This window comes from Salvelinus fontinalis, chromosome 2 (genome assembly GCF_029448725.1).
Source record: "Salvelinus fontinalis isolate EN_2023a chromosome 2, ASM2944872v1, whole genome shotgun sequence".
Classification (NCBI taxonomy): Eukaryota; Metazoa; Chordata; class Actinopteri; order Salmoniformes; family Salmonidae; genus Salvelinus; species Salvelinus fontinalis.
Window position 1 is genome coordinate 74,800,341 of NC_074666.1, and position 24,811 is coordinate 74,825,151.

Sequence of the window (24,811 nt, forward strand, 5' to 3'; positions counted from 1 at the left end):
TCATACCAGTATCACAAATCCACTTCCTCCCAAAACCGTCAACAAGTACCCTACCTCTTCAAGCATCTTCACCATCCTACCCATGCTAGATTACAGAGACGTAATTTGTAGATCGGCAGGTAAAAGTGTTCTCGAGCGGCTAGATGTTCTTTACCATTCGGCTATCAGATTTGCCACCAATGCTTCTTATAGGACACTCTATACTCCTCTGTAAACTGGTCATCTCTGTATACCTGTCGCAAGACCCACTGGTTGAAGCTTATTTATAAAACCCTCTTAGACCTCACTCCCCCCTTTCTAAGATATCTACTGCAGCCCTCATCCTCCACATACAACACTCGTTCTGCCAGTCACATTCTGTTAAAGGTTCCCAAAGCACACACATCCCTGGATCGCTCCTCTTTTCAGGTCGCTGCAGCTAGTGACTGGAACGAGCTGCAAAAAACACTCAAACTGGACAATTTTATCTCCATCTCTTCATTCAAAGACTCAATCATGGACACTCTTACTGACAGCTGTGGCTGCTTTGCGTGATGTATTGTTGTCTCTACCTTCTTGCCCTTTGTGCTGTTGTCTGTGCCCAATAATGTTTGTACCATGTTTTGTGCTGCTGCTATGTTGTGTTGCTACCAAGTTGTTGTCGTCGTGTTGTGTTGCTACCATGCTGTGTTGTCATGTGTCGCTGCTTTGCTATGTTGTCTTAGGTCTCTCTTTATGTAGTGTTGTGGTGTCTCTTGTCGTGATGTGTGTTTGGTCCTATATTATATTTTTTATCCCAGCCCCTGTCCCCCGCAGGAGGCCTTTTGCCTTTTGGTAGGCCATCATTGTAAATAAGAATGTGTCCTTTAACTGACTTGCCTAGATAAATAAAATGTTAAATAAAAATGTAAAAATGTCACCAGTTACAGTAAGTTGTCTCACATTACCCTCTAGTGGTAGGCCTATATTTTTTGGACACTGCTTGTCTGTCACACAACGCACCTTGAAATATATGGGGAACCTGTTAGTAAATACAAAACCTGGCCAGAGCAGAAATAAAATACTAGGGAACCTCTCACTGTGCCAGACAAAAGACCATTGTCTGTGCTGCTCGGCAGGATGTCAACCTGTTCCTCCAATGCCCAGATCATTGACATGGCTAGTAACAGAAAACATTCTGCAGGGAATCATGTCTAGGTTCCATATGAAAAGAGTGTGAAATTCTCACATAAGGGTCTACTTTCCTGATCAATGCATCATTAACCTGACACTGACACAAATAATGTCAGTTATATAATATGGTTGCATGGACATTAGCTATCTATATTAACTTCCTGTAGCTATCTATATCAACAATTACCAGCAGATGTTTCCATAGTAACAATCAGAATCCAGTATAAGTGTACTTGATGAAAGTTAAGACTAACAACTGTGCTCTAGTGATAATTCTAATATATAGTACTGTGCACACACATGCATACAGAAATATGTTTCCCCTTTCCAGCCACACACAGAGACATGGTGCATTGTTTCCCTCTGCCCAGACGAGGAAGTGACCTATGATCTGTGACACTCTAGTTCCTCTTTGGGTCCTGTTTAAACACACATCTGTCAATGCACCAGCTGGTTCACACTCACATCCACTCACCGACAGAGACCCACACTCAGGTGCGTACCACTCTCTCCGGGGTTGGAAGGGCTTCCGTTTACCATCTATCAAAACTTAAAGAATGTACAATTTATTTTATAGGTGATGGGCTAACTTACAGCTCCTAAATATTATGCATGCAAATTATTTTCTGTGATCCAAGACTTCATAGGGTCAACATCAGAAGTCAGCTCTTCTAGTTAAAAGAGATTCTATTACTAGTCTATAATGTCTTTATCATACCTTTTTACAGTTCTTAGGAGTGGTGGTGAAGTATTTTAGCATGTGCATCCTTACCAATGCCTCCACTGCATGGGATAAGAGTTTTCTAGTCCGTCTCTGCCCCTCGACTTGGTCAAAGCTCCTCAGTGATGAGTAGAAACCTGAGAAGTTTGGAACAAGTAAAGGGTCCCTGACTTCATCTGAAGAAGTTGTCTCGCTGTACTGTCCACTCACTGCATTAGGTAGCTATACTACAATAACACAAACCAGAAGTAATGTTCTCTGATCAAAGCGTAGATAAAACTCAGTGGTATTTTCCCCTGATCAAGTATAACAACTGACAATATTGGGATTGTACGATGGTCAAATAATTGTGTAACTACAAATCAATAGTTCTGGGATCTGATGAAGGTTGCCCTGAATAATGTGAAGGGTTCATTTTAACAGAAGAGTCAATTGATTGTTAAGACTAGAGATACTAGAATTCTCCAGAATAAAATGTAACTGGTTACATTATTAAACACATAACAATTTTGTTCACCAATAAAAAGTCTGGCAAAAACAAATGAAGCCAAAGGTTTATTTTAACTTACAAAAAATTGGATGCAGACACCAATTATTCGATTAAATCATAAACTCACAAATAGGCTACATCAAGATCAGACAATGAGAATGAAGTAACAAATCAACGTGCTATCGGAAGACATGGATATGAGTTGGCATAGCAACAGCTATCTCTCTCCAAGAAGGACCTTTCCTCATGTCTGTACCACACACAGGTATAGTTAGCGGTTTACAATTAGCACATCCTACAGGATAACAAAGGAACGAATGTCAACGACAAAAGTAACAAAGAATGGTAAAGAGAAAGTTCTGCCGAACGGAATGCAACATTTATATTTGCAGACTTTGCTGTACCAGAGACATAGGCACAAGCATTAAGAGTGTTTTTCCTTCACATACATTATGCATTTGCCTCAGAAGCATATCTCCTAGGGCTTAAAGCTCCAACAGATTGTTCAGACATGACTTCCCTTGAACATCAGCTTGACTATTAGTCCACATCTTTTCACAGGGGACACTAAATGGCATCCATCATGACAGATCTCAGTCCTCCTGATCAGAAAGTTGACACCACAATTCCATACATCATACGCTAAAGGGTCTCGATTACAATTTCTATATTCAAAACCATGACCTCAGCATGGACACATAATGCATATATTGTCAGTCTTTCTGAATGCCAATGAGAAGCAACAAGACTATATAGGAAAGTCTACTTCAGAGTCAGGATGTCATATCCCCCTTTAATATAAAAGGTTATATCCATTCAGAGATGTTATAGTTTGCCCAACGATCTGTTGCAATCATGACATTTGTTACAGTTACACAGAGAACAGTTGACTGACTGGACCAATACAGTAACAATGACTAGGACAGTGTTTGGGATTCAAACATGGTGGGTCAAAAGTTCCTAATCTGTGGCCTAATGTGTGGTGGTAAACAATACATGTGGTCTTATTAGATATATTTGGTGAGTCAGCCTGAATTCACGAGGCTTAGGTGTCACACGGAACACAGAACTGGTTGGGAGCTGCTGTACTAGGGTTCCTTTAGCTTTGTTCTCGGTAGGTTTTGCATTAACACACCTGCAGCTAAATGCAAAGCAGTCACAGTGCTCGGTAGGCCTGGAGGGCCAGAGGTGGGGGGGAAATGATTCAAGTAATAAGTGATGTTGTTGGGAAGATACTTCAACAGAGTGAAATACAGTCACCCTCCTTCATAACGGAGAACTGAAGAAAAAGCCATCATTAGATATGTTGACAGTAGCTAGACCAGGGGTGAGCAATCATTTTGGCTCGAGGGCCACATCGGGATTTCAACATTTATCAGAAGGCCACACAGATTCTTTTCAAAAGCAATTTGTGGGCCAGAAAAAGGGCAGTTGGAAAAAAATATCGGTCCATTATAATTTCTACATACTTTTTATCTAGCTTCAGACGTTCAAGAGTGGCCAGGAGTTTTTCGACCCAAAATAATTTCCGCCACCCCCCAAACAATACAGATATATTTTTCCCACCCCTGGGCTAGACAAGGGAAGCTAGTTTTCATCATAACACTCACCTTACACCTTTTATTCAGGTGGGAAAAACAGTGAACAGTGAACCAACAAAATAACAAATCCCTTCATATCTTGAAGCATGGAGGAATTAAATAAGACATCAAAACTACCATGGAGGTGAGGTACAGTAATTCATGCATTGCTGGTTTGCCAGACCTTAGCATAGTAAGGCAAAAAAAACACAAATGACCTGACAACAAATATGCATGTTAAATCAACCTTTTAGTATTGCTTAACTTTTTGTTTCTTTTATCACTTTTATTGAGCAACTCCATGTTATGTTTCGGGCACTAAAAGCTGATGAAAATGCATTTTATTGGTTTGTAAGAGGGGATATGATGACGGTACTCCCCCTCGTCCTAGTCATCTGAACTAGGCTGTATGTGAAGGTGCAGACAACAGGGACAGTATGCACTTCTAGGACTGTGGAGAGGGGAGGGGAGCATAGCGTGTATACCACTGGTTTTCTCCTAACACCTCACCTCCAGCACAGACTCAAGCCTATGTCTCTGGCCTAGTCGTCCACCGTGATGTTGCGGAACAGGTAGGCCATGGACTCCCCGTTGTGGATGCGTCGGATGGCCTCGGCCAGGATCATACTGACGTCCACTGTCTTGATCTTGGGACACTGGAGCTTCTGTACCTCGTGAGGGACGGTGTTAGTCACCACCACCTGGGAGGCAGACAGACAGGGATCAGAGGAGGAAACACCATAACGAAGGTCGGCCGTGTGCAGTAGATCACCTGCTGGGTGTCCACGAACAGTGTAGATATTACATGTAGAGTCGCTTGGAAATAAATGATAAATGATGGACGATGTACTGTGGTCAAAGGCAATAGGATGGCCGGGCCACCCGCTGCTTTCAACCGTTCGTCGGCGTGGTCTATTTTGTCTCATTCCCAGACTGAACTGTGCCTGACTACCGTATCTTATAACAGCCTTTATACAGGCGACGAAACATCCTACGAATGAAGTTGCAATATCTTGCACACAGGTGGTACATAGAAAGTGTTGCCACTGCCTTTCTGTTGTAAAGTGACTGAAAAGCTTTTACGATGAGGAACTGAGCACTTCCCCATTCAAGATGTAGTGATAAATTCAGAACACAGGGCTGCTGTTACAGATGGAGGATCTTAATTTGATCACCCTGTTGCAGGAAATGTAATGCAGGAAATCTAAAACTTGTAGTGTAATTGAAGTTTAAAAAGGCTTCTGAAGTTTATCATTTCCACTTGATCTTCCCTCATGAAAAATGTATCAACCCCTCAAAAAACATCTATTAATTATAATCCACATAATAATTCACATTTCCTGTAGCTGCAGGATTATTTTCCTGCTGTAGCAGACGGTCTGAAATGAAGATCCTACATCTGTATCTCACCTCGTCGATGGCAGACTCCTCAATAAGACGGGGGGCATCAGCAGACAGCAGCCCATGTGTAGCCATGATGTAGATCTTATATGCTCCTCTCTCCTTCAGAATCTCAGCTGCCGCCACAAAGTCCTCCACGTCGTCGATGATGTCATCCTGGAAAAGAACGGCAACCACGGAATTGGAAATTATGTACGCCTGTAGTTCCTTCATCCATAATCTAAGGCTGTCATATTGTTATTAAATACAATGTGGCAAAATGTTGCAAATTAATTTCAATTGGCTCATTTTAGCACAGGCCTTCCAGGACAAAACCACAAATGGCCCAAACAAAGGGGCACATTTCTTACAACAATGATGGCGATTCTTCCTCCCACATCTCCTACAACAGTGATAGGGGGCTTCTCCTTGGCCATCATTACTGAAAAGGAAGAACGAACTAGTCACTGCTAGTCATCACATACAGTATCCATAGGCATAAACAGTAAAACTAATGAGGATACATCTCAGAGTAGATTGGGTAAAATGGGTTAAAAAGTATGAGCTTTCCACAATTACAAAGTCCAATTTCAATCACTGTTATGATTATGTATTCTTCAATTAATAGTTGATGTTCCATGCAATTCCCCCCCTTCTGGGTAACTGACTAACATTCTCTTTTCAAAATGAGATGTAATTGGGAAATTAGATAAATTCTGTCAATTGTCCCAATTATACCCTTATAGATTTAAATGGAATGCCAAACTCATTCCAGCACAAGGATAATCAAAATGACAGGCTTTTTGCCCAGCATACCCAATCAGACGCTGATATTAAATTGCCTCCACAACACAGTGTCTGCTCAGAACTCAGTGCAGACATTTGGCAACAGTTTGCATATAGCAATATGCACAACCTAATCTTGTTGTTAATCCATCAAAAACGATAGAGGCAGACAAGCACTGATGAGGTAATCACACGCTTACTAATGTTCCAGGTTTGTCTTATTGAACACCACTGTTGTCAGTCAATGGGGGAAGCGCACAATCAGCGGATGGACAATCAGCCAGCCAGAGTGGGGAAGCTGATTGTGGGAGTGGAAGCTAGAGATGAGCAGGGAACACAGGTTCATGCCAGGAACACATTCCTTCCTGGAACACATGCCTTACTTACAGGGGACCACACACAAGCAATAATAAGCACTGGAACATTTCAGCTTTTCAAAATGCATCAACATCACCACTAGGTCTTAAAACCTTCTGTAGTCTTAAAGAGGTACTACCTAGAATGTTTTCAGGTAGAATATAGAAATTAATCAAAATGATCTAGTAAAAACTATAGTTAGGCCTACACATATGTTAAAGATAAACTTGTCTTGGATATATGTGAGGCAAGAGTTGAAAAGCCTGAAGATCTCAGCAATCCTCTCAATGATGCTAGAAGCCAGCATTGCTGAGTTAAGGAATACATATGCTATAATACAACTAATATGTGATAGTCATGGTTTGAGGTTATAATCAGTTTTGCATATTCACACCCAAACCAGTAGATGTGTTGTTATTGACATGGAGGGTCCACGTTTAGGATTTATAGTTACTTAAATGTGGGAAGGCCCAAGGTGTGTGACACAGCAGCCCACTGGTTTGTATGGGCAGCAGGGAAGAGGGTGAACACAACATAACCCTGACCTGACCTACTGTGGTGTACTGTGTGTTCAGCAGCACATACAAGAACAACATGCTGCCACCCACCCAAAAATCTGGATCTTTGCTTTAGATTCTGAAAAAAGGGATTATCCTGTTTCCTCTACCTATCATGCTGTATTAGGCCTATATATCAAAGGCATGCTTAATTAGTATTCAAAACATGCATTTCTGAAGGCCAGGTGTTAATCAGACTCCTTCGGGCGAGGCTTCAATAGGGAAGCATGATGTGTTGATTGGCAAGATGAGTCCGGATGAAAATAAAAACATGTATCTGGGAGAAATGGTTCCATTTGTCAGATGATTGAAGAGAGTCTCACAAAGCAACTAACGGAGGGCTTTCAGGCCATCTTGCAGAACAATCTGAAGTCTCTGCCTCTGATACCGGCACACTGCTGGAGACCTGACTGTGGATCAAGGAAGACATTGATCCATTCCTGATGAGGATCTCAACAGTATGCAGTGAGGGTACATAGGCGTCAGTACATCCACTATGGATCTGTACCGCTGGACCACATCAACTAACTGATCCAGATAATTTGTAATTGAACCATTGATTGTCTTTTTTATGCTTTCCTCAAATCACAACTGAGGACCTTGCACTTAAGACTGTTTGTTGGCAAGATGATTCGAAAACCCTTGATCACTACATGCACGCATTTTAGGAACCATTTGGAGAGGAACCATTTGGTGGTCAAAAGGGAATTAAGTTTACGGTCGTACTTGGGAGCTCTATGCCTGGGAATGGAGCTTGTTGTTTGCTGCCAGCTATTATCAACAAATAAACACCACGTTAACACACATCCACAGAGACTCGACATAACAGACTACGAAGACATGAAGCCAGGACTGGGAAAATCCTCTTACATTAAGCAAAATCTTTAAAGCTAACCCGTGAAGAATCCAAAACAATTCCTCTAAGCTTATTCATTCAAGAAATGTGTAGGACAGTTTGCAACTGACCCAAGCTTACAATAAGAGGATTTTTTAAGTCAAGGATAATAAATTAAGTAAATAATAGAAATATTATTACAAACACTAAAGCTGAAGGGGGACACAGCCAGTTGGCATAATAAATACTCTGGAGTCATTTGCCAATGACACAAAGCCCAGACAGAAAGTCTGACCATGTTGTCAGACCCAACTGTTTTAACAGCCTTACCGCAAATGTACTGAGAAAATGAGACATATCCAATATCAAGTTATTGTCATTCTCTCAAAATGAAAAACAAAATGTATGTTCTCTTATTCAAAAAGTCATTTTTAAGCATGCAAACCATTCTAAAACGATTTGGTATGAATGCCTTTACATTTTAGGGAGGCTAAGGTCGCAACATTAGTAGAGGCAGTGTATCTGTGGAATTAGAACGTGCAGTAAATAGGCTACACAACTCAAGATCCTTTAAAAATAATGTCAGGTGTTAAAATGGTTATAGCAGGATCATCACTTATGAAGCTGTTAGTGCTGACATTAAATCCATATGATGAGGATTTTGCCATGGATATTTTGGGGGGTTGAAATAATTATTCAAATAATTCAGACTTGAACATTTCACACTACACTTAACATGTTTTTGGATGCAACCATTGACGAGTACCGGCATCTATGCATCCTTCTATATCTTACAGACACAGCCTGACCAACACTAAAGAATTGGGGAAGCTACAGACAAAGATACAGTTTCAATTTGATCTGATGGCAGACTGACTACAACTACACCTGGCTAGTTACCAAGCTATAAGCTATATAGGGCTTCTAGAGAGGTCTTACAAGGCAGCTCCAGCCCAGGGTGTCCTGAGGTGTTACGGACACAGGGGGGAGAGTGTCGTCCGTCCGCCATGTCAGACTCTGAACACTGAGCCTCGCCATGCATCACTGCCAGGCCCAAACGCAGTCGCTCTGCATAGGACTGAGCTCTGAAAGACAACAGCAAGAAAACACTGGAGAAATGTAGACACCCTTTTACATTATTTGCATTAGATGATCACACTCCAGGCCTCCGTAACTAAATAGTATGTTACCTCTTAGCAGCAGACGGTGACTTTGCAACAATAATGGCGTTTCTGTAATCTGGGACCTGAAGGGAAGTGAGAGGAGCCCACATTTTACATCGAATAGGCTGCTGTGTGTAGTTTACTATCTTACAACTTTACTACCAGGCATGGCACATGAGCTACAGTGAGATGGTTACCTCCTCCTGGATGTACTGAAGCAGAAAGGGGGAGGCACGCAGGTTGTCCACTGGAAAACTGAAGAAGCCCTGAATCTCCTTCTGATGTAAGTCCATGGTGATGATGTGAGTTAAACCTGGAAGGAGAAAGAGAGAGGATGAGAAAAGAGACTGAGGAAACAGCAGACTGCTTTTAAGAAAGGGTGCAGAATGAGAAATCAACCACAGAGGCAAGTTTAAAGGGAAATGTAAAACATTTTCCACTTCGAGTTCTTCTCCAGCACAACACCAACATCAACACATGTGAAAATGGCACGTTTCTGTTTTGTAGTAAATAAAATAGGTGGATGCGTGCTTCCAATGACATCAACCAACTAGTAGACAATTAGAAGTCAATGCCTACTCATTATTGGTTAAAATCACATGATGCACACCGCTGACGTCTTTGGAAACACTTATCTTCCTCTCTATTTTTTTCCACAAAACAAAAAAAGCGCGCCATTTTCACATATATTGATGTTGCGGTGGGGATGGAGATTACAAATATGAAGTTGAAAAATGTAGACATTATCCTTTAACACAGATGGTCAAGGGCAATGTAAACAGTAAACTGTTAACACTTGCATACAGGCTGTAATTACCTGCTTTGGCTAGCATGGAAGCCAGCAGCTTGCACACTATGGAACCCCTTTTTCTCATCTTGCACTGCTTGCTGTAGGGGAAATAGGGAATGACCCCAATTATGTTCTTTGCACAGGAGGTCTTAAGTGCGTAGGCCATGACCAGCAGCTCCATGATGGCCGTGTTGACATCTCTGGTTAAAAAAAAGAAAAAAAAGTGTCAATAACAAATAATGGTCACATTTATGGTGCAGTCAGTGCAAACTCATGCTGAGCAACTCTCCAGCAGAGGGCAACAACATATGCTCAGTACAGCTTGTGCACGCCAAGTCAGATGACAGATAAAAGGATGGCTATTAATAACACTGGTAGCTATTCATATTATGGTAGATGAGCTTGTGCCTGATTTATAGTGTGTGAATCAAACAGGTTTGAATATGGGTAATGCAACCTAACACGTGATGTGACTGTGTGAATACCCCTCCTACAACATAGATTGATATGCATAGTCCTAAAGGCTGCACCAAATTACACACACAGTATAGGTGTGTGTGTGTCCTAGAACAGAAGTGTGGAGGAGATGACATATTTCAGTCTACTCACCTGGGTATGGTCTGGATGATGAAGATAGTTTGGCCGCGAACAGATTCCTTCACGTCTACTCTGGTCTCTATCAAGGGTCACATAAAGTTGAATCAACAGCAAGTGTGGGTAAAATGCTAACTTTACACTTACAGCTCCCCAAATGTGCCTAGACTTGTCTATGTCAACTAGGGCATAACACTCAGTTATGGCATAATTATCAAGCCATTGTAAAACACTCATCTGTAACATGTCATGTTTTCCAAAAAGAGAAAAATGCTTTGTATCAGGCCAAACAAATAAGTTGTCCTTTGTATTAGCAGAGTAGGCAGAGTGACTGGATTTCAACTAGGAGTTGGAACTGGTTCAGGGAACAGAACCAATGTTTTTTTTTTATGTAAATAGCTTGCCCGCTCCATAGCAAGCTATTCTATCCGCACTAACTGGTGGTGATTTAATGTCAAACTAAATGTTTTTTAAAAATCTTCAATTTCAGAGGTTTAAAAAGGAACAGAAAGAAATTATATAAACTGTTTTTGGGGTTAGAAACGGTTCACAAATTCATTTTGCTGTCTGAACACTGCAACAGAATGAAAAATAAAATTGATGGTTCTGTTCAGAACGTAACGATTGGAAAATAATTTTGGTTCCAACCAATGATTTATACAGTGCATTCGGAAAGTATTCAGACCCCTTCACTTTTTCCACATTTGTTACGTTACAACCATCTAAAATGTATTACACCCCCCCATCTACCCCGTAATGACAAAGAAAAAAAAAAAGTTTACAAATTATTTCAAATTTATTACAAATAAAAAACAGAAATATCACATTTACATAAGTATTCAGACCCTTTACTCAGTAATTTATTGAAGCACCTTTGTCAGCAATTACAGCCCTGAGTCTTCTTGGGTATGACGCTACAAGCATGGCACACCTGTATTTGGGCAGTTTCGCCCATTCTTCTCTGCAGATCCTCTCAAGCTCTGTCAGGTTGGATGGGGGAACGTTGCTGCACAGCTATTTTCAGGTCTCTCCAGAGATGTTTGATCAGGTTCAAATCCAGGCTCTGGCTGGGCCACTCAAGGACACTTGTCCCGAAGCCACTCCTGCATTGTATTGGCTTTGTGCTATGGGTCGTTGTCCTGTTGGAAGGTGAATCTTCACCCCTGTGGTTCCAGGTTTCCTCCAAACATGACGCTTGGCATTCAGGCCAAAGAGTTCAATCTTGGTTGTCTGAGAGTCTTTAGGTGCCTTTCGGCAAACTCCAAGCGGGCTGTCATGTGCCTTTTACTGAGGACTGGCTTCCGTCTGGCCACTCTACCATAAAGGCCTGATTGGTGGAGTGCTGCAGAGATGGTTGTCCTTCTGAAAGGTTCTCCCATCTCCACAGAGGAACTCTGATGCTCTGTCAGAGTGACCATTGGGTTCTTGGTCACCTCCCTGACTAAGGCCCTTCAACCTGATTGCTCAGTTTGGCTAGGTGGCCAGCTCTATGTAAAGTCTTGGTGGTTACAAACTTCTTCCATTTAAGAATGATAGAGGCCACCGTGTTCTTGGGGACCATCAATGCTGCAGAAATGTTTTGGTACCCTTCCCCAAATCTGTACCTCAAGACAATCCTGTCTCGGAGCTATACGGACAATTCCTTCGACCTCATGGCTTGGTTTTTGCTCTGACATGCACTGTCAACTGTGGGACCTTACATAGACAGGTGTGTGCCATTCCATGTCTAATCAACTGAATTTACCACAGGTAGACTCTAATCAAGTTTTAGAACATCTCATAGCAAAGGGTCTGAATACTTATGTAAATAAGTGATTTCAGTTTCAAAATTGTAATACAGTTACAAACATTTCTAAAAACCTGTTTTCGCTTTGTCATTATGGGATATTGCGTGTAGATTAATGAGGATTTATTTTTTAAATGTAATCAATTTTAGAATATTGGCTGTAACGTAACAAAGTGAAGGGGTATGGATACTTTCCGAATGCACTGTATACCAGTGGAGGCTGCTGAGAGGAGGACGGCTCATAATAATGTCTGGAATTGAGTCAATGGAAAGGTATCAAACACATGGTTTCCATGTTATTATTTCAATTATTATGAGCTGTCCTCCCCTCAGCAGCCTCCCCTGTTATATACATAATTGGTTTCAACTCACCTCTATTGGACTCTTGATAGACCACCGACTTGCCCAATTCAACTCCTAGTCGTCTGTGAAAAAACACACCAGACAAATCAGTACAAGAGGTATGACACTGTGATGTGTCTTATTCAGACAGGACAGAGGCCCTGCATGGAAACTGGTCCCACTCTGACTAAGCCTGCTGTACCGCTACCATTTAAAACCCAAGCAAACAAGCAACATGTTGTAATGTGTCACATTGTAATTCAGAGACAGTGGGCCCATTAACTTGCATATCTAGACATGGAAAGTGTTCAGCTAGATCACAGGCACTCGCTCCCTGTTTCAATGTCACTAACGTTAATAACAGACATTCCCAGTTTCACACAGCCGAGACACCCAACATTGTCTCACATTAAATCAATTCCCTTAAGCCTCTGAATGTCATTGTCAACATCTAGCAAATGACCAACTCATTAACTCAATAGATTAATGACAGTAAGCAAGACCCTTGGATAATTCAAATGACTTCATCTGTGGCCATGCACCTGCAAACACCAGCATACACATTTTAGCGAGCTAGCTAGCAACATTATCTGGTTAGCTATCTATCATAACACGTACATTTAGCTAGAACAATAAAATATACATACTCAGTTATCTTCTTGGCTAGTTCTGTACATGCTGCAGTAGAATTGGCAGAGAAGACCCGATAACCACTTTTTGCGACATTCATTCTGGCAGCTGGTTAGCTAGCTAACGTTAGCACCTGTGTAAACCGCTAGCAGGCTTCTTCTCAAACTAACGTTACCACACTTGCAGCTTGCTAGCAAGCTAAGCTAACTGTTAGGTAGTCATACGAAGAAAGATACAAAAACGTGCGACGTTGATGTTAAAATGCACTTTGTTATTATTAGACCTTATTAAATCCAGTATAAATATAATCTCCCAAGATAGTTATGCTAGTTGAGCGAAATAAATTGCTTGCGGCTAGCTCCTCTTTAGATTTGCTGTCTGTCTGACTGTGTGTGGCTGGCTGGCTGTGCAAGAGAGGAACAACACCAACAACAAAAAAATCCTGAACCGAATCAAAATACCAATCTGGTGAAGGTATTTTTTGTTTATTTGACAGACCTGCCGCCTGTTATTAGTTGTATATATTTTTAGTTGGTAACGGTAGTGTTTTTGAAACAATTGGTTATATAGATTCCTGCACTGGGAGTCAAATAGCACAAAGCCCGGCAGACAGCGATATTGAGTCGTTTCATTTCACCGTCCATATTATTCTAATGTTGTATTTTTTTTACCCAGGCAAGTCGGTTAAGGACAAATTCTTATTTAGAATAATGGCCCACCCCAGCCAAACGACATTGGGCCAATTGTGCACCACCCTATGGGACTCCCAATCACAGCCAGATGTGATACAGCCTGGATTTGAATGTAGTGACACCTCTTGCACTGACATGCAGCCCTTAGACTGGGCTGAATTTATGAGATGTGAATGAGAGGCTTGTAAGAAGCATGACTCTTTGGAGTTTTTAGTTCATCATTTGCTGGTCGGTAGTCCTGCATGCTCTGGGCATTACTTACTCAAATGAACAAAATTAGTCAAAAGATTTGTTATTTTGACTGAATGACTCGAAAAGATCAGTCAGGAGCTTTGACAACTCCACTGTGGGGCTCTATTAGGTTAGGGGTGAAAAAAACAGACTGCTGCAACCTGATTGGCTGAATGCGATATACAACATCCGGGATTAACATTTAGCCACTCTAGCAGGGCGGTGGAAAACGTTTTTAAGGAAAGTACGTATATTTTCCCAATTTTTTCCACCTTCTCTCCATTAAATAAAGCTAATGAGGAAGGTGAAGCCTATGCAGCCTTAATGGAAAATGTTTCAGGTACAAAAAAGGTCCACTACGGAAACGAATGTGTTGCCGGCTACATACAATGCGTTTGGACGGTAAAATGAAATGATTCAATATCGCCATCAGCCGAACTTTGGGCTTGAAGTCAAGAGTTTAGTTGAACATCTGATTGGCTTCTTGCAGCAATCATCATGCGGATAGTGCTGATGTGATGCACTACTGCTGTGTTGACAGGACATCTCTGATCTATCTATCCTACAAAGGATACCCAAAAACAATACATTCATGTTTTCCATTAGGCTATGTATAAAATAAGCATGGAAACATTTTAGCACCTGTGATGTGGGGGTGGGGGTGGGTGGTTCCTGTTCATTTGGTTTCTTCTTGCAATTGCTCCAAATAACCTCAAGAGGTAAACAACTGTCAAGTTTTAATCAGACCCATGCGTCAATCTAACACAATAAAAAAATGCCCATCAAAATCCGTCACCCCCTAAGGTTGATGTCAGCGCCCCTGTGGAAATCCAATTAGCATAATAATAAATAGCATAATAATAAATAAATAAACATCAAAAGCTGTCAGCTTAAGCTAGAGATCTGTTTTTTTTTTCATTGGATGTGTCTCAATCCACCGCATTTGCCTATGTCGCACTTCCGCATCTGCGGTGAAAGGTGACCAAGCTATAGCGGTGTTTGTCAGACCAGGAGATATCCCGAAAATCGGTATTCTCACAAAATCGTCTGTAGCGTCCAAACGGTTTGGCCTAGAAAACAACAACAATTAGAACCCCTCTATGGGAAGATGAGACTCTCATGAACACGATGGTGATCTCAAGCGTTTTGGGCGATCTGCCAACCTTTGTCTGTAGTGTCCAAACAGTTTGGGCTACACACTAATATGCCAGGACATAAGGAGAAAGATCAGTGCTGTAACAAAGATATTTTTTATGTGAAACACTTTGCAAGCCGTGTCTTGTGAGTGTAAGCTAAAGCCTACTGAAGATCCTGGAAGATCATTAACATCATGTGGAAAGCAGTCCAGTGTATCAAATTCACAATATCAATTACAGAGTCACAGTAGCACATGTTCCAGCTTGCACTGCTCACCGCTTGACTAACCTATTCCCCATATATTTTTAATTGACAAGACAACGTCCACACCCAGCAAACCTGCCCTTAATCCTTGGGTATGTGTTCAAGTTCACACTACTTTATTGAGATGACAAATTCCTTCAAGTTTATATCTTGCAAAACATCGATCCCTCTCATACGAAAAAGTACAAGTGAAAAACTGTCCTCTCTATGGACATCTTTCATGTTTTACATAGATTTCCTTGTTGGAAAAGTTTAGAAAAACTCTTACAGGAATTGGACCTCACAAAGCAAGGTGTTGAACATGTATCAGCTCAAGCTTGTAACCCGTATACTGTATAATAGTGATTTTTTGACTCCCATGTAACCTACTTTCTGCTTACACATCCAATCCACAAGTCTCTTGTTGATTAGGTCCCCAACCCCCTCTGTTGTTACTGTATCTATTATTACCAAACCACAAGGATGGAAAGAAGGAGATTGTGAGATAATAAGGTAACTTCTACAACAATGTCAAAGCACAATCTCAAAAGAAAAAGGAGGATCAAACTTAATTCATAACAAGACATGTCTGGAGATAACACTGCCAACAGTAAACTGGCCATGAAATGTCGAGGTTTGTAAATGTGCAACTTGATACTTCAGGGAGTGTACCTGTGGACAACAGAAATAACATTCTAGTTACTGATATGATCTTTCCTTTTTTGTGGAGGAAAACTAAACCAACAAAAGACTGCTCCATTTCTAGCATACCAGATCATTTTCACAATGCCATATAGCTGCTAACTGTTTTTCACATATTACTCTTGAAAAAACTGAATGCCTTTCCTCTCAATATCCCCTCCCATACACACACACACACACTCACACACAAACATTAAGCATTTCGTTACACCCACAATAACATCTGCAGAACATCTGTATGTGACCTATAAAATTTGATTTGATGAAGACATAAAAACAGAAAATAGGCAAGTACCAAATTGGGTGGGGAGGGAGAGGGGAGAGAAAGAGAGAGGGGGAGAGAGAGGGGGGAGAGGTGTGTGGCTCCTCCTCACTCTGTGTGCGCTCTCTTCCTCTCGCTTTTTAGTGTGTTCCTCATTCACTCACTCAGAAAAGGTTGAGAGAGGATCTCTCAGCAAGAGAAGGGTAATAAAAAGGGTATTGTTTGAACGAGAGAGACTGTGTAAACAAAGGGAACTGGGTGGGGGTTGTGTTCTTGGGGACTCATATCACCTGTCTTCAACACACCGCTCCTGCAGCACTATAGGACTCCTGGATGGAGAGGCAGCAGGGAGAGGTAAAGGCAGATCGCCTGGAGCGCCTAAAACCACTCTGTGACTCAGAGAGAGAGATGATCAAGGACACCTGGGCCAAAGTCTACCAGAACTGTGATGATGTCGGGGTGGCCATTCTCATCAGGTAAACTTTACCTATACTCGCTTTCCCTTTTTTCTTGCCTATAACATCTTGAAATTGTCAGTCTAAAGAAACTGAAAAACTTGCCTAGATGCACCCATTTCCATTTGGGGAGTTGTGGAGGGCTGATGACAGAAGAGCTGTAACTTACTGAATGCTGACTGTTTCAACGCAGCACACACATATTGTATTGTTCTTGCTGAACAATATGTGTGCACACACACAAACAAACACTCACACACACACACAAACAGAGCTGGTGATTGCAGTCCCCTGACCAGTGGCAACAGCTTCTGCCATCACAGGGAGCAAAACTCTCAGCAGCATCTTGTTATCATAGGGATGTTCAGGGTCTCAACCAAGGCTGATTTAGAACCAGGCTAAAGTTTGCTTCTCCTTAATTATTACATTGGCAACATGGCAATTGCACATGGCTCCTTATCTTGCTCACTGGTTTTTACCAAATCGTGTTGCAATAGTTGAGTGTAATAAATAACAATGTTCTTGCAACCTAGATTACAATCTCTCCATGACCCTTGCATGATCCCCACTATAAGTGAAGGGAACTGAAAGTTATTTTAACAACGTGTGAATATTGTAACATGACGATTGACTTGACTTGCATGCTCTCAGTCTGTTAGTTAGAGCGCCATCACTCATATCTGAGCTATTGCATCTGAAATTGGCTCCCTTCCTATCAGTTGGCAGAATCAGAAGGGAAAGCGTGCAGCTCAATCCATCTTGCTGCTTATTCCAATCTGACATATTTGGCTCTGCAGGTGCTCACTCTCTGAGGGCAGATCATGTTTCACATATGTGCAGACCAGGGATTTCTGACCTGACTCACTGAACCCTCACAACCTGTCTCTGTCTAATCCCTCATTGAGCCCCGTGAAGATCAGTGATCAGGAGCACTCCCTCCATTCATCATTACATAGACAGGAGGTCATTATACTGTATCAAACCATTAGAAGGCAGATAGCTGGGCCTCCTGGGTGGTGCAGTGGTCTAAGGCACTGCATCGCAGTGCTAGCTGTGCCACCAAAGATTCTGGGTTTGAGCCCAGGCAATGCCGCAGCCGGCCGCGACCAGGAAGGCTCGTGGGGCGATGCACAATTGGCACAGCGTTGTACGGGTTTGGCAAGCAACACTGAACCATGCCTGAGAGCACCAGCTGTTCCAGATGACTGTGCGATCACTCTCTCCGTAGCAGATGTGAGTAAAAACTTTAAACAGGTTAACATTCACAAGGCCACAAGACGGATTACCAGGACGTGTACTCAGCGCAAGCGCTGACCAGCTGGCAAGTGTCTTCACTGCCATTTTGAACCTCTCCCTGAAACAGTCTGTAATACCTACATGTTTCAAGCAGACCACCATAGTCCCTGTGCACAAGAATACCAAGGTAACCTGTGTAAATGACTAGCACTCACATCTGTAGCCATGAAATGCATTGAAAGGCTGGTCATGGCTCACATCCACACCATCATCCCAGACAGCCTGGACCGACTCAAATTTGCATACCTCCCCAACAGATCCACAGATGACGCAACCTCTATTGCCCTTTCCCACTTGGACAAAAGGAACACTTACGTTAGAATGCTGTTCATTTACTATAGCTCAGCGTTCAATACCATAGTGCCCTCCAAGCTCATCACTAAGCTAAGGACCCTGGGACTGAACACCTACCTTTGCAACTGGATCCTTGACTTCCTTCCGGGACATCCCCAGGTGGTGAGGGCAAGCAACAACACATCCACCACACTGACTCTCAACACAGGGACCCTCAGGGTTGCGTGCTTAGTCGTCTAAGACTAGTTGTCTAAGACTCCAGCCACCGAAGTCATAGACTGTTCTCTCTGCTACTGCACGACAAGCGGTACCAATGCACCAATTCTGGAACCAGCAGGACCCTGAACAGCTTCCACCCCAAGTCATAAAACTGCTAAATAGTTAGTTAAATAGATAAAAGGACATAAACTGGGTCATAAATTGCAATGCTTTCATTTGATGCAATACTTGAATACCGGTACTTAAAACATCTTAAGCCTCAAATTGCTCTGAGGCATTCCAAATGCCTGTAGTATTATATGGGGACATGGAGCACTTACAAGGAGCAAACTTTAGCTGTCAAGGGGTCTTTGAATCTTTGGCATCTTTGGAGATTTGAAGACATGTTCAAGTATAATGTCAAACCTCAAACCTCAACTGCTCTCTCTCTCTCTGTCAGTTTAATACTAAAAGCAATGCTTGGTTAATTTAGCTATCTAAATAACTAAAATATCCAATGTGAAATAGCCATAGCTCTCTGAAAGTGTTGCATCAGTGATGCATCTCATTGTAACACATTCCAGGGTATCCATATGTAGTTGTATTTGCATTTATCAAATACCTATACAATTTCCACTCAGGGCAAATATGTCACATTTAGAACAGCCATGCAACTATCTCAGAAATGAGCCCTATCCCAGAGTAGGATTAACAGGCTGATGATTATAAAACACTAATGAGGCTATTTATATGCAGCCACCATAGGTCAAGGGAGAGATTAAACACCACTCTCTTCACTACTTATGAGTGAAACAGAGGATATGGCTTTACAATTGAATGTCATTGCATAGACCCTCCATTTTAAGCAGAAGAGAATTAGACACCCCCTCCTCTGTCTTCCTTGCCTGCTTCCTCCCAACACTTGATTTCACAGGTGAAGGCAGTGGAAGCCATGTGCTTTCATCGAAACACAATGGCTTCCCCATAAAGCTTCCATTTTCTGTTATGGGTTTCAAAAGGATAGAGGTATGGGACATCTGGAACAGATACACACAGACAGCTGTATTGTATCTGTCCTGGTCACTGTTGGCTGTAGTTTATTGCTCAATACTATTCTCTTTCACAATGTGTTCTCCAGTGTTCAAACCAGTTTATTCCACAAAGAAAACCTATATCATCATTGGAGTTATTCTGTTTTTATATGGTGGAGAAATAGATGTGTGGTACGTAAGGTCTTATCCTAATACATTGTTTGGGTGTTTACAAGAGCTGACAAGAATACACAAATACTGTAGCACACCAATGTTGAATATGAGTGTGGGTGTAGGTGCATCCGTCCAAACCAACCATATGGTAAATCCCTATGATGTAGAGCTAATTGTCTCCAACCCCGACAGTAACACAGTGAGAGGGAAGCAGCAGATGAAGGCACTGCTGCCTGAGTACACACAGCCATTCTGACCGTTTATTTCAGTGTGTAATTACACAAGCAACCAACTAACCATCTCAATTTCATTAGCGCACTTCACTGTTGGTCTGCTAATCCTATGGCCAGACATGGAGATGATGAAACACCAGCTTTGTGAGTTTTAGGGGAGAGCTGTGCAGCTTGTAAACAGTCACTGTCAGCCACTGAGACCAGACATCAGGGACCACATTGGAAACAAGTGGAATCGTTATACCTTATTATCGCCTGGGTTGTACCCAATGCATCTTTTTCCAAATAAATAAATCACTTGGACCAACAGGTCTCCTAGACTCAGGAGAACATAGCAGTAGCCACCGAAATGCCAGGATGAACATAGACCACAATTCTATCCTCCTGATTCCTGCTTACAAGCAAAAAATTAAAGCAGGATGCACCAGTGACTCGGTCTATAAAAAAGTGGTCAGGTGAAGCAGATGCTAAACTACAGAACTGTTTTGCTATCACAGACTGTAACATGTTCCGAGATTCTTCCGATGGCATTGAGAAGTACACCACATAAGTCACTGGCTTTATCAATAAGTGCATCGAGGACGTCGTCCCCACAGTGACTGTACGTACATACCCCAACCAGAAACCATGGATTACAGGCAACATTCGCACTGAGCTAAAGGGAAGAGCTGCCGCTTTCAAGGTGCGGGACTAACCCGGAAGCTTACAAGAAATCCTGCTATGCCCTGCGATGAACCATCAAACAGGCAAAGCGGCAATACAGGGCTAAGATTAAATCATACTACACCGGCTCCAACGCTCGTCTTATGTGGCAGGGCTTGCAAACTATTACAGACTACAAAGGGAAGCACAGCCGCGAGCTGCCCAGTGACACGAGCCTACCAGACGAGCTAAATCACTTCTATGGTCGCTTCGAGGCAAGCAACACTGAGGCATGCATGAGAGCATCAGCTGTTCCGGACGACTGTGTGATCACGCTCTCCGTAGCCGATGTGAGTAAGACCTTTAAACAGGTCAACATACACAAGGCTGCAGGGCCAGACGGATTACCAGGACGTGTGCTCCAGGCATGTGCTGACCAACTGGCAAGTGTCTTCACTGACATTTTCAACATGTCCCTGATTGAGTCTGTAATACCAACATGTTTCAGGCAGACCACCATAGTCCCTGTGCCCAAGAACACAAAGGCAGCCTGCCTAAATGACTACAGACCCGTAGCACTCACGTCCGTAGCCATGAAGTACTTTGAAAGGTTGGTAATGGCTCACATCAACACCATTATCCCAGAAACCCTAGACCCACTCCAATTTGCATACCGCCTAAACAGATCCACAGATGATGCAATCTCTATTGCACTCCACACTGCCCTTTCCCACCTGGACAAAAGGAACACTTATGTGAGAATGCTATTCATTGACTACAGCTCAGCGTTCAACACCATAGTACCCTCAAAGCTCATCACTAAGCTAAGGATCCTGGGACTAAACATCTCCCTCTGCAACTGGATCCTGGACTTCCTGACGGGCCGCCCCCAGGTGGTGAGGGTAGGTAGCAACACATCGGCCACGCTGATCCTCAACACTGGAGCTCCACAGGGGCGCGTGCTCAGTCCCCTCCTGTACTCCCTGTTCACCCACAACTGCATGGCCAGGCACGACTCCAACACCATCATTAAGTTTGCAGACGACACAGCACTGGTAGGCCTGATCACCGACAATGACGAGACAGCCTATAGGGAGGAGGTCAGAGACCTGGCCGGGTGGTGCCAGAATAACAACCTATCCCTCAACGTAACTAAGACTAAGGAGATGATTGTGGACTACAGGAAAAGGAGGACCGAGCACACCCCCATTCTCATCGACGGGGCTGTAGGGGAGCAGGTTGAGAGCTTCAAGTTCCTTGGTGTCCACATCAACAACAAACTAACATGGTTCAAACACACCAAGACAGTCGTGAAGAGGGCACGACAAAGTCTATTCCCCCTCAGGAAACTAAAAAGATTTGGCATGGGTCCTGAGATCCTCAAAAGGTTCTACAGCTGCCACATCGACAGCATCCTGACTGGTTGCATCACTGCCTGGTACGGCAATTGCTCGGCCTCCGACCGCAAGGCACTACAGAGGGTAGTGCGTACGGCCCAGTACATCACTGGGGCTAAGCTGCCTGCCATCCAGGACCTCTACACCAGGCGGTGTCAGAAGAAGGCCCTAAAAATTGTCAAAGACTCAGCCATCCCAGTCATAGACTGTTCTCTCTACTACCGCATGGCAAGCGGTACCGAAGTGCCAAGTCTAGGACAAAAAGGCTTCTCAACAGTTTTTACCCCCAAGCCATAAGACTCCTGAACAGGTAATCAAATGGCTACCCGGACTATTTGCATTGTGTTCCCCCCCAACCCCTCTTTTTACGCTGCTACTACTCTCTGTTTATCATATATGCATAGTCACTTTAACTATACATTCATGTACATACTACCTCAATTGGGCCGACCAACCAGTGTTCCCGCACATTGGCTAACCGGGCTATCTGCATTGTGTCCCACCACCCACCACCCGCCAACCCCTCTTTTACGCTACTGCTACTCTCTGTTCATCATATATGCATAGTCACTTTAATCATATCTACATGTACATACTACCTCAATCAGCCTGAGTAACCGGTGTCTGTATGTAGCCTCGCTACTTTTATAGCCTCGCTACTGTATATAGCCTGTCTTTTTACTGCTGTTTTTATTTCATTGTTCACCTAACACCTTTTTTGCACTATTGGTTAGAGCCTGTAAGTAAGCATTTCACTGTAAGGTCTACAATACCTGTTGTATTCGGCGCATGTGACAAATAAACTTTGATTTGACGTGTAGCCTGATGACAGGCTGGGTGTGATATTGTATAGATTATTACCAATGCCAGGATGTACACAGACCTGTAGCATGATAACAGGCTGGGTGTGATACTGTATAGATTATTACCAATGCCTTGCTCTACAGTGTGGTACATGATATAATTGTGCTTGTTTTGCTTTTTTCTTCACTCAGTTTTTTTGTTAACTGACAAACATTTCTTCTGCCTCATCAGCTAGAAGAAATTTATGTTTTTACAAACACAGTTATCTTGTATTTGAATAGCACATGCTTGTGCTCAGGCCATGGTTGAGTAAATGAAGCATAACCTGTACAGAACCTGGAAAGTGGTTAAACTTTAAAAGGGAAAACATGCTCTGCAGCTGTGTCAACACGCTCCAACTATGTTTACTTATAATATCTCACTGGGCCAAGTAATGCACCTCCTTTCTTCTACAGGCTCTTTGTGAACTTCCCCTCCTCCAAGCAGTACTTTAGCCAGTTCCAACAGGTGGAGGACCCTGAGGAGCTGGAGAGGAGTGCCCAGCTCAGGAAGCACTCACGCAGGGTGATGAACGCCATCAACACCCTGGTGGAGAACCTCCATGACGGGGACAAGATGGTGTCTGTTCTGAAGCTGGTGGGCAAGGCCCATGCACTCAGACACAAGGTGGAGCCTGTCTACTTCAAGGTGAGGAAGAACCAGGCAACATGTTTTCACATAACCATTATCCACAGGCACACCAAAGCAAATGTATCACTCATTCCATTTTCCTCTCTCTCTTTCTCAGATCCTGTGTGGGGTGATTCTGGAGGTGCTGGTTGAAGACTTTCCTGATTACATCACTCCAGAGGTGGCAGGGGCGTGGACCAAACTGCTGGATGCCGTCTACTGGCACGTGAAAGGCGTGTATGAGGAGGTGGGCTGGGCCTCCAGCTCTGCTGTGTGAACCATCTGTCTGTCTGGGTCAAAGTAACCGTCAGTGACTACTGTTGACTCCCGGAGACTGACTACTACTGGGCCTTGGATTAGGAGGAGGACGATCTACGTCTGACCATTCAAGGGAAGAAATTTATCTTTCCAGAGCTCATAGAATCGTCCTATGTATCATATGGCTCCCTCCTTGTATCTTTCCCATGCCCCACTGTGGGGTGTGTTCTTCTGATGGACTCTCTTATGAATGATGGGGTGGTGGTTTGTGCTGACTTTGGTTGGAATGTGTGTGAATGGCCATATGTGTGTATGCATTTATGTTTGAGGTAGAGAATAAGCCCTACACAGACTGATAGAATCTTGGATGTCTCTTCAGTTACATTGCCATGAGATTATGTTGAAGATTGAGGATGGGCAGACATAAGAACTGTATTATGTCATAGAGACAGTCTAAACGTACACTCTCATACACATGTTTTTATCTTTACACCAAAAACAGATATACAGGGGAGAGTATGTATTCTGCTAATCACTCAGTTGTTAACCTGGGTTGTGCCTTTCTTTATCCCTGACACTGACATCAAGATCTTTGCTCATTTCATGTGATGCTTTGCTGGTGTTTCCTGGGCAGTATATTGTATTTCAGAATCAGTCACCCTTCAGAATCAGATCCACTTCACTGTCTCACAAAATGAGAAATAACTTGTGAGGTGTGGTGTCCACAGTTAAGCAATGTAAATGTTTTTTATCAATCCCTGTATCTGCATAATAACATAATAAAACAAAACAATGATTATATCTATAATGAAATCATGACATGCATATTATTCTTAATCCCTTGTTTTACACTGTGAGGTATTAGCACTCTCTTTCCTCCTGCTGTGGCCTACTCCCTGTGAGTCAGCAGTCCTAACGATAGGTGGATTA

General features: G+C 42.7%; 2 protein-coding genes across 6 annotated transcripts in view; one reads left to right on the forward strand and one right to left on the reverse strand.

Annotated features, from left to right (window-relative positions):
* LOC129825748 (phosphoribosyl pyrophosphate synthase-associated protein 1) overlaps window positions 1–13,594 on the reverse strand; it is a 53,250-nt gene extending 39,656 nt beyond the window's left edge. For 2 of the 5 annotated variants that reach the window (XR_008754942.1, XR_008754941.1), the window contains exons 1-11: window positions 13,181–13,593; window positions 12,564–12,616; window positions 10,421–10,487; window positions 9,839–10,011; window positions 9,219–9,334; window positions 9,049–9,104; window positions 8,798–8,943; window positions 7,750–7,794; window positions 5,695–5,765; window positions 5,354–5,500; window positions 4,454–4,644 (exon numbers count right to left, since the gene is read on the reverse strand). Coding sequence is in view for 3 of the 5 variants with exons in the window: in XM_055885907.1 (XP_055741882.1) it covers window positions 4,486–4,644; window positions 5,354–5,500; window positions 5,695–5,765; window positions 7,750–7,794; window positions 8,798–8,943; window positions 9,049–9,104; window positions 9,219–9,334; window positions 9,839–10,011; window positions 10,421–10,487; window positions 12,564–12,616; window positions 13,181–13,263 (1,116 nt within the window). In the remaining 2 variants the exon portion in view is untranslated. Of the gene's footprint in view, window positions 1–2,415; window positions 4,645–5,353; window positions 5,501–5,694; window positions 5,766–7,749; window positions 7,795–8,797; window positions 8,944–9,048; window positions 9,105–9,218; window positions 9,335–9,838; window positions 10,012–10,420; window positions 10,488–12,563; window positions 12,617–13,180 lie in introns of those variants that run through there. The other 3 variants (XM_055885918.1, XM_055885907.1, XM_055885915.1) reach the window with 3 other exon arrangements.
* A 2,983-nt stretch (window positions 13,595–16,577) lies between these two features.
* LOC129825799 (cytoglobin-1-like) lies at window positions 16,578–24,694 on the forward strand. Its single transcript, XM_055885944.1, has 3 exons — window positions 16,578–16,906; window positions 23,410–23,641; window positions 23,742–24,694. The coding sequence occupies exons 1-3, from the start codon at window positions 16,764–16,766 to the stop codon at window positions 23,898–23,900; spliced, it is 534 nt and encodes a 177-aa protein (XP_055741919.1). The 5' UTR covers window positions 16,578–16,763; the 3' UTR covers window positions 23,901–24,694.
* The last annotated feature ends 117 nt before the right edge of the window (window positions 24,695–24,811 follow it).

Bases quoted from the DNA above. Each gene is read 5' to 3' on its own strand.
- LOC129825799 (XM_055885944.1), top strand. From the start codon at position 16,764: ATGGAGAGGCAGCAGGGAGAGGTAAAGGCAGATCGCCTGGAGCGCCTA. The intron at 16,907-23,409 runs GTAAACTTTACC...TTTCTTCTACAG, and splicing joins GGGGTGGCCATTCTCATCAG to GCTCTTTGTGAACTTCCCCT. The intron at 23,642-23,741 runs GTGAGGAAGAAC...TCTCTTTCTCAG, and splicing joins TGGAGCCTGTCTACTTCAAG to ATCCTGTGTGGGGTGATTCT.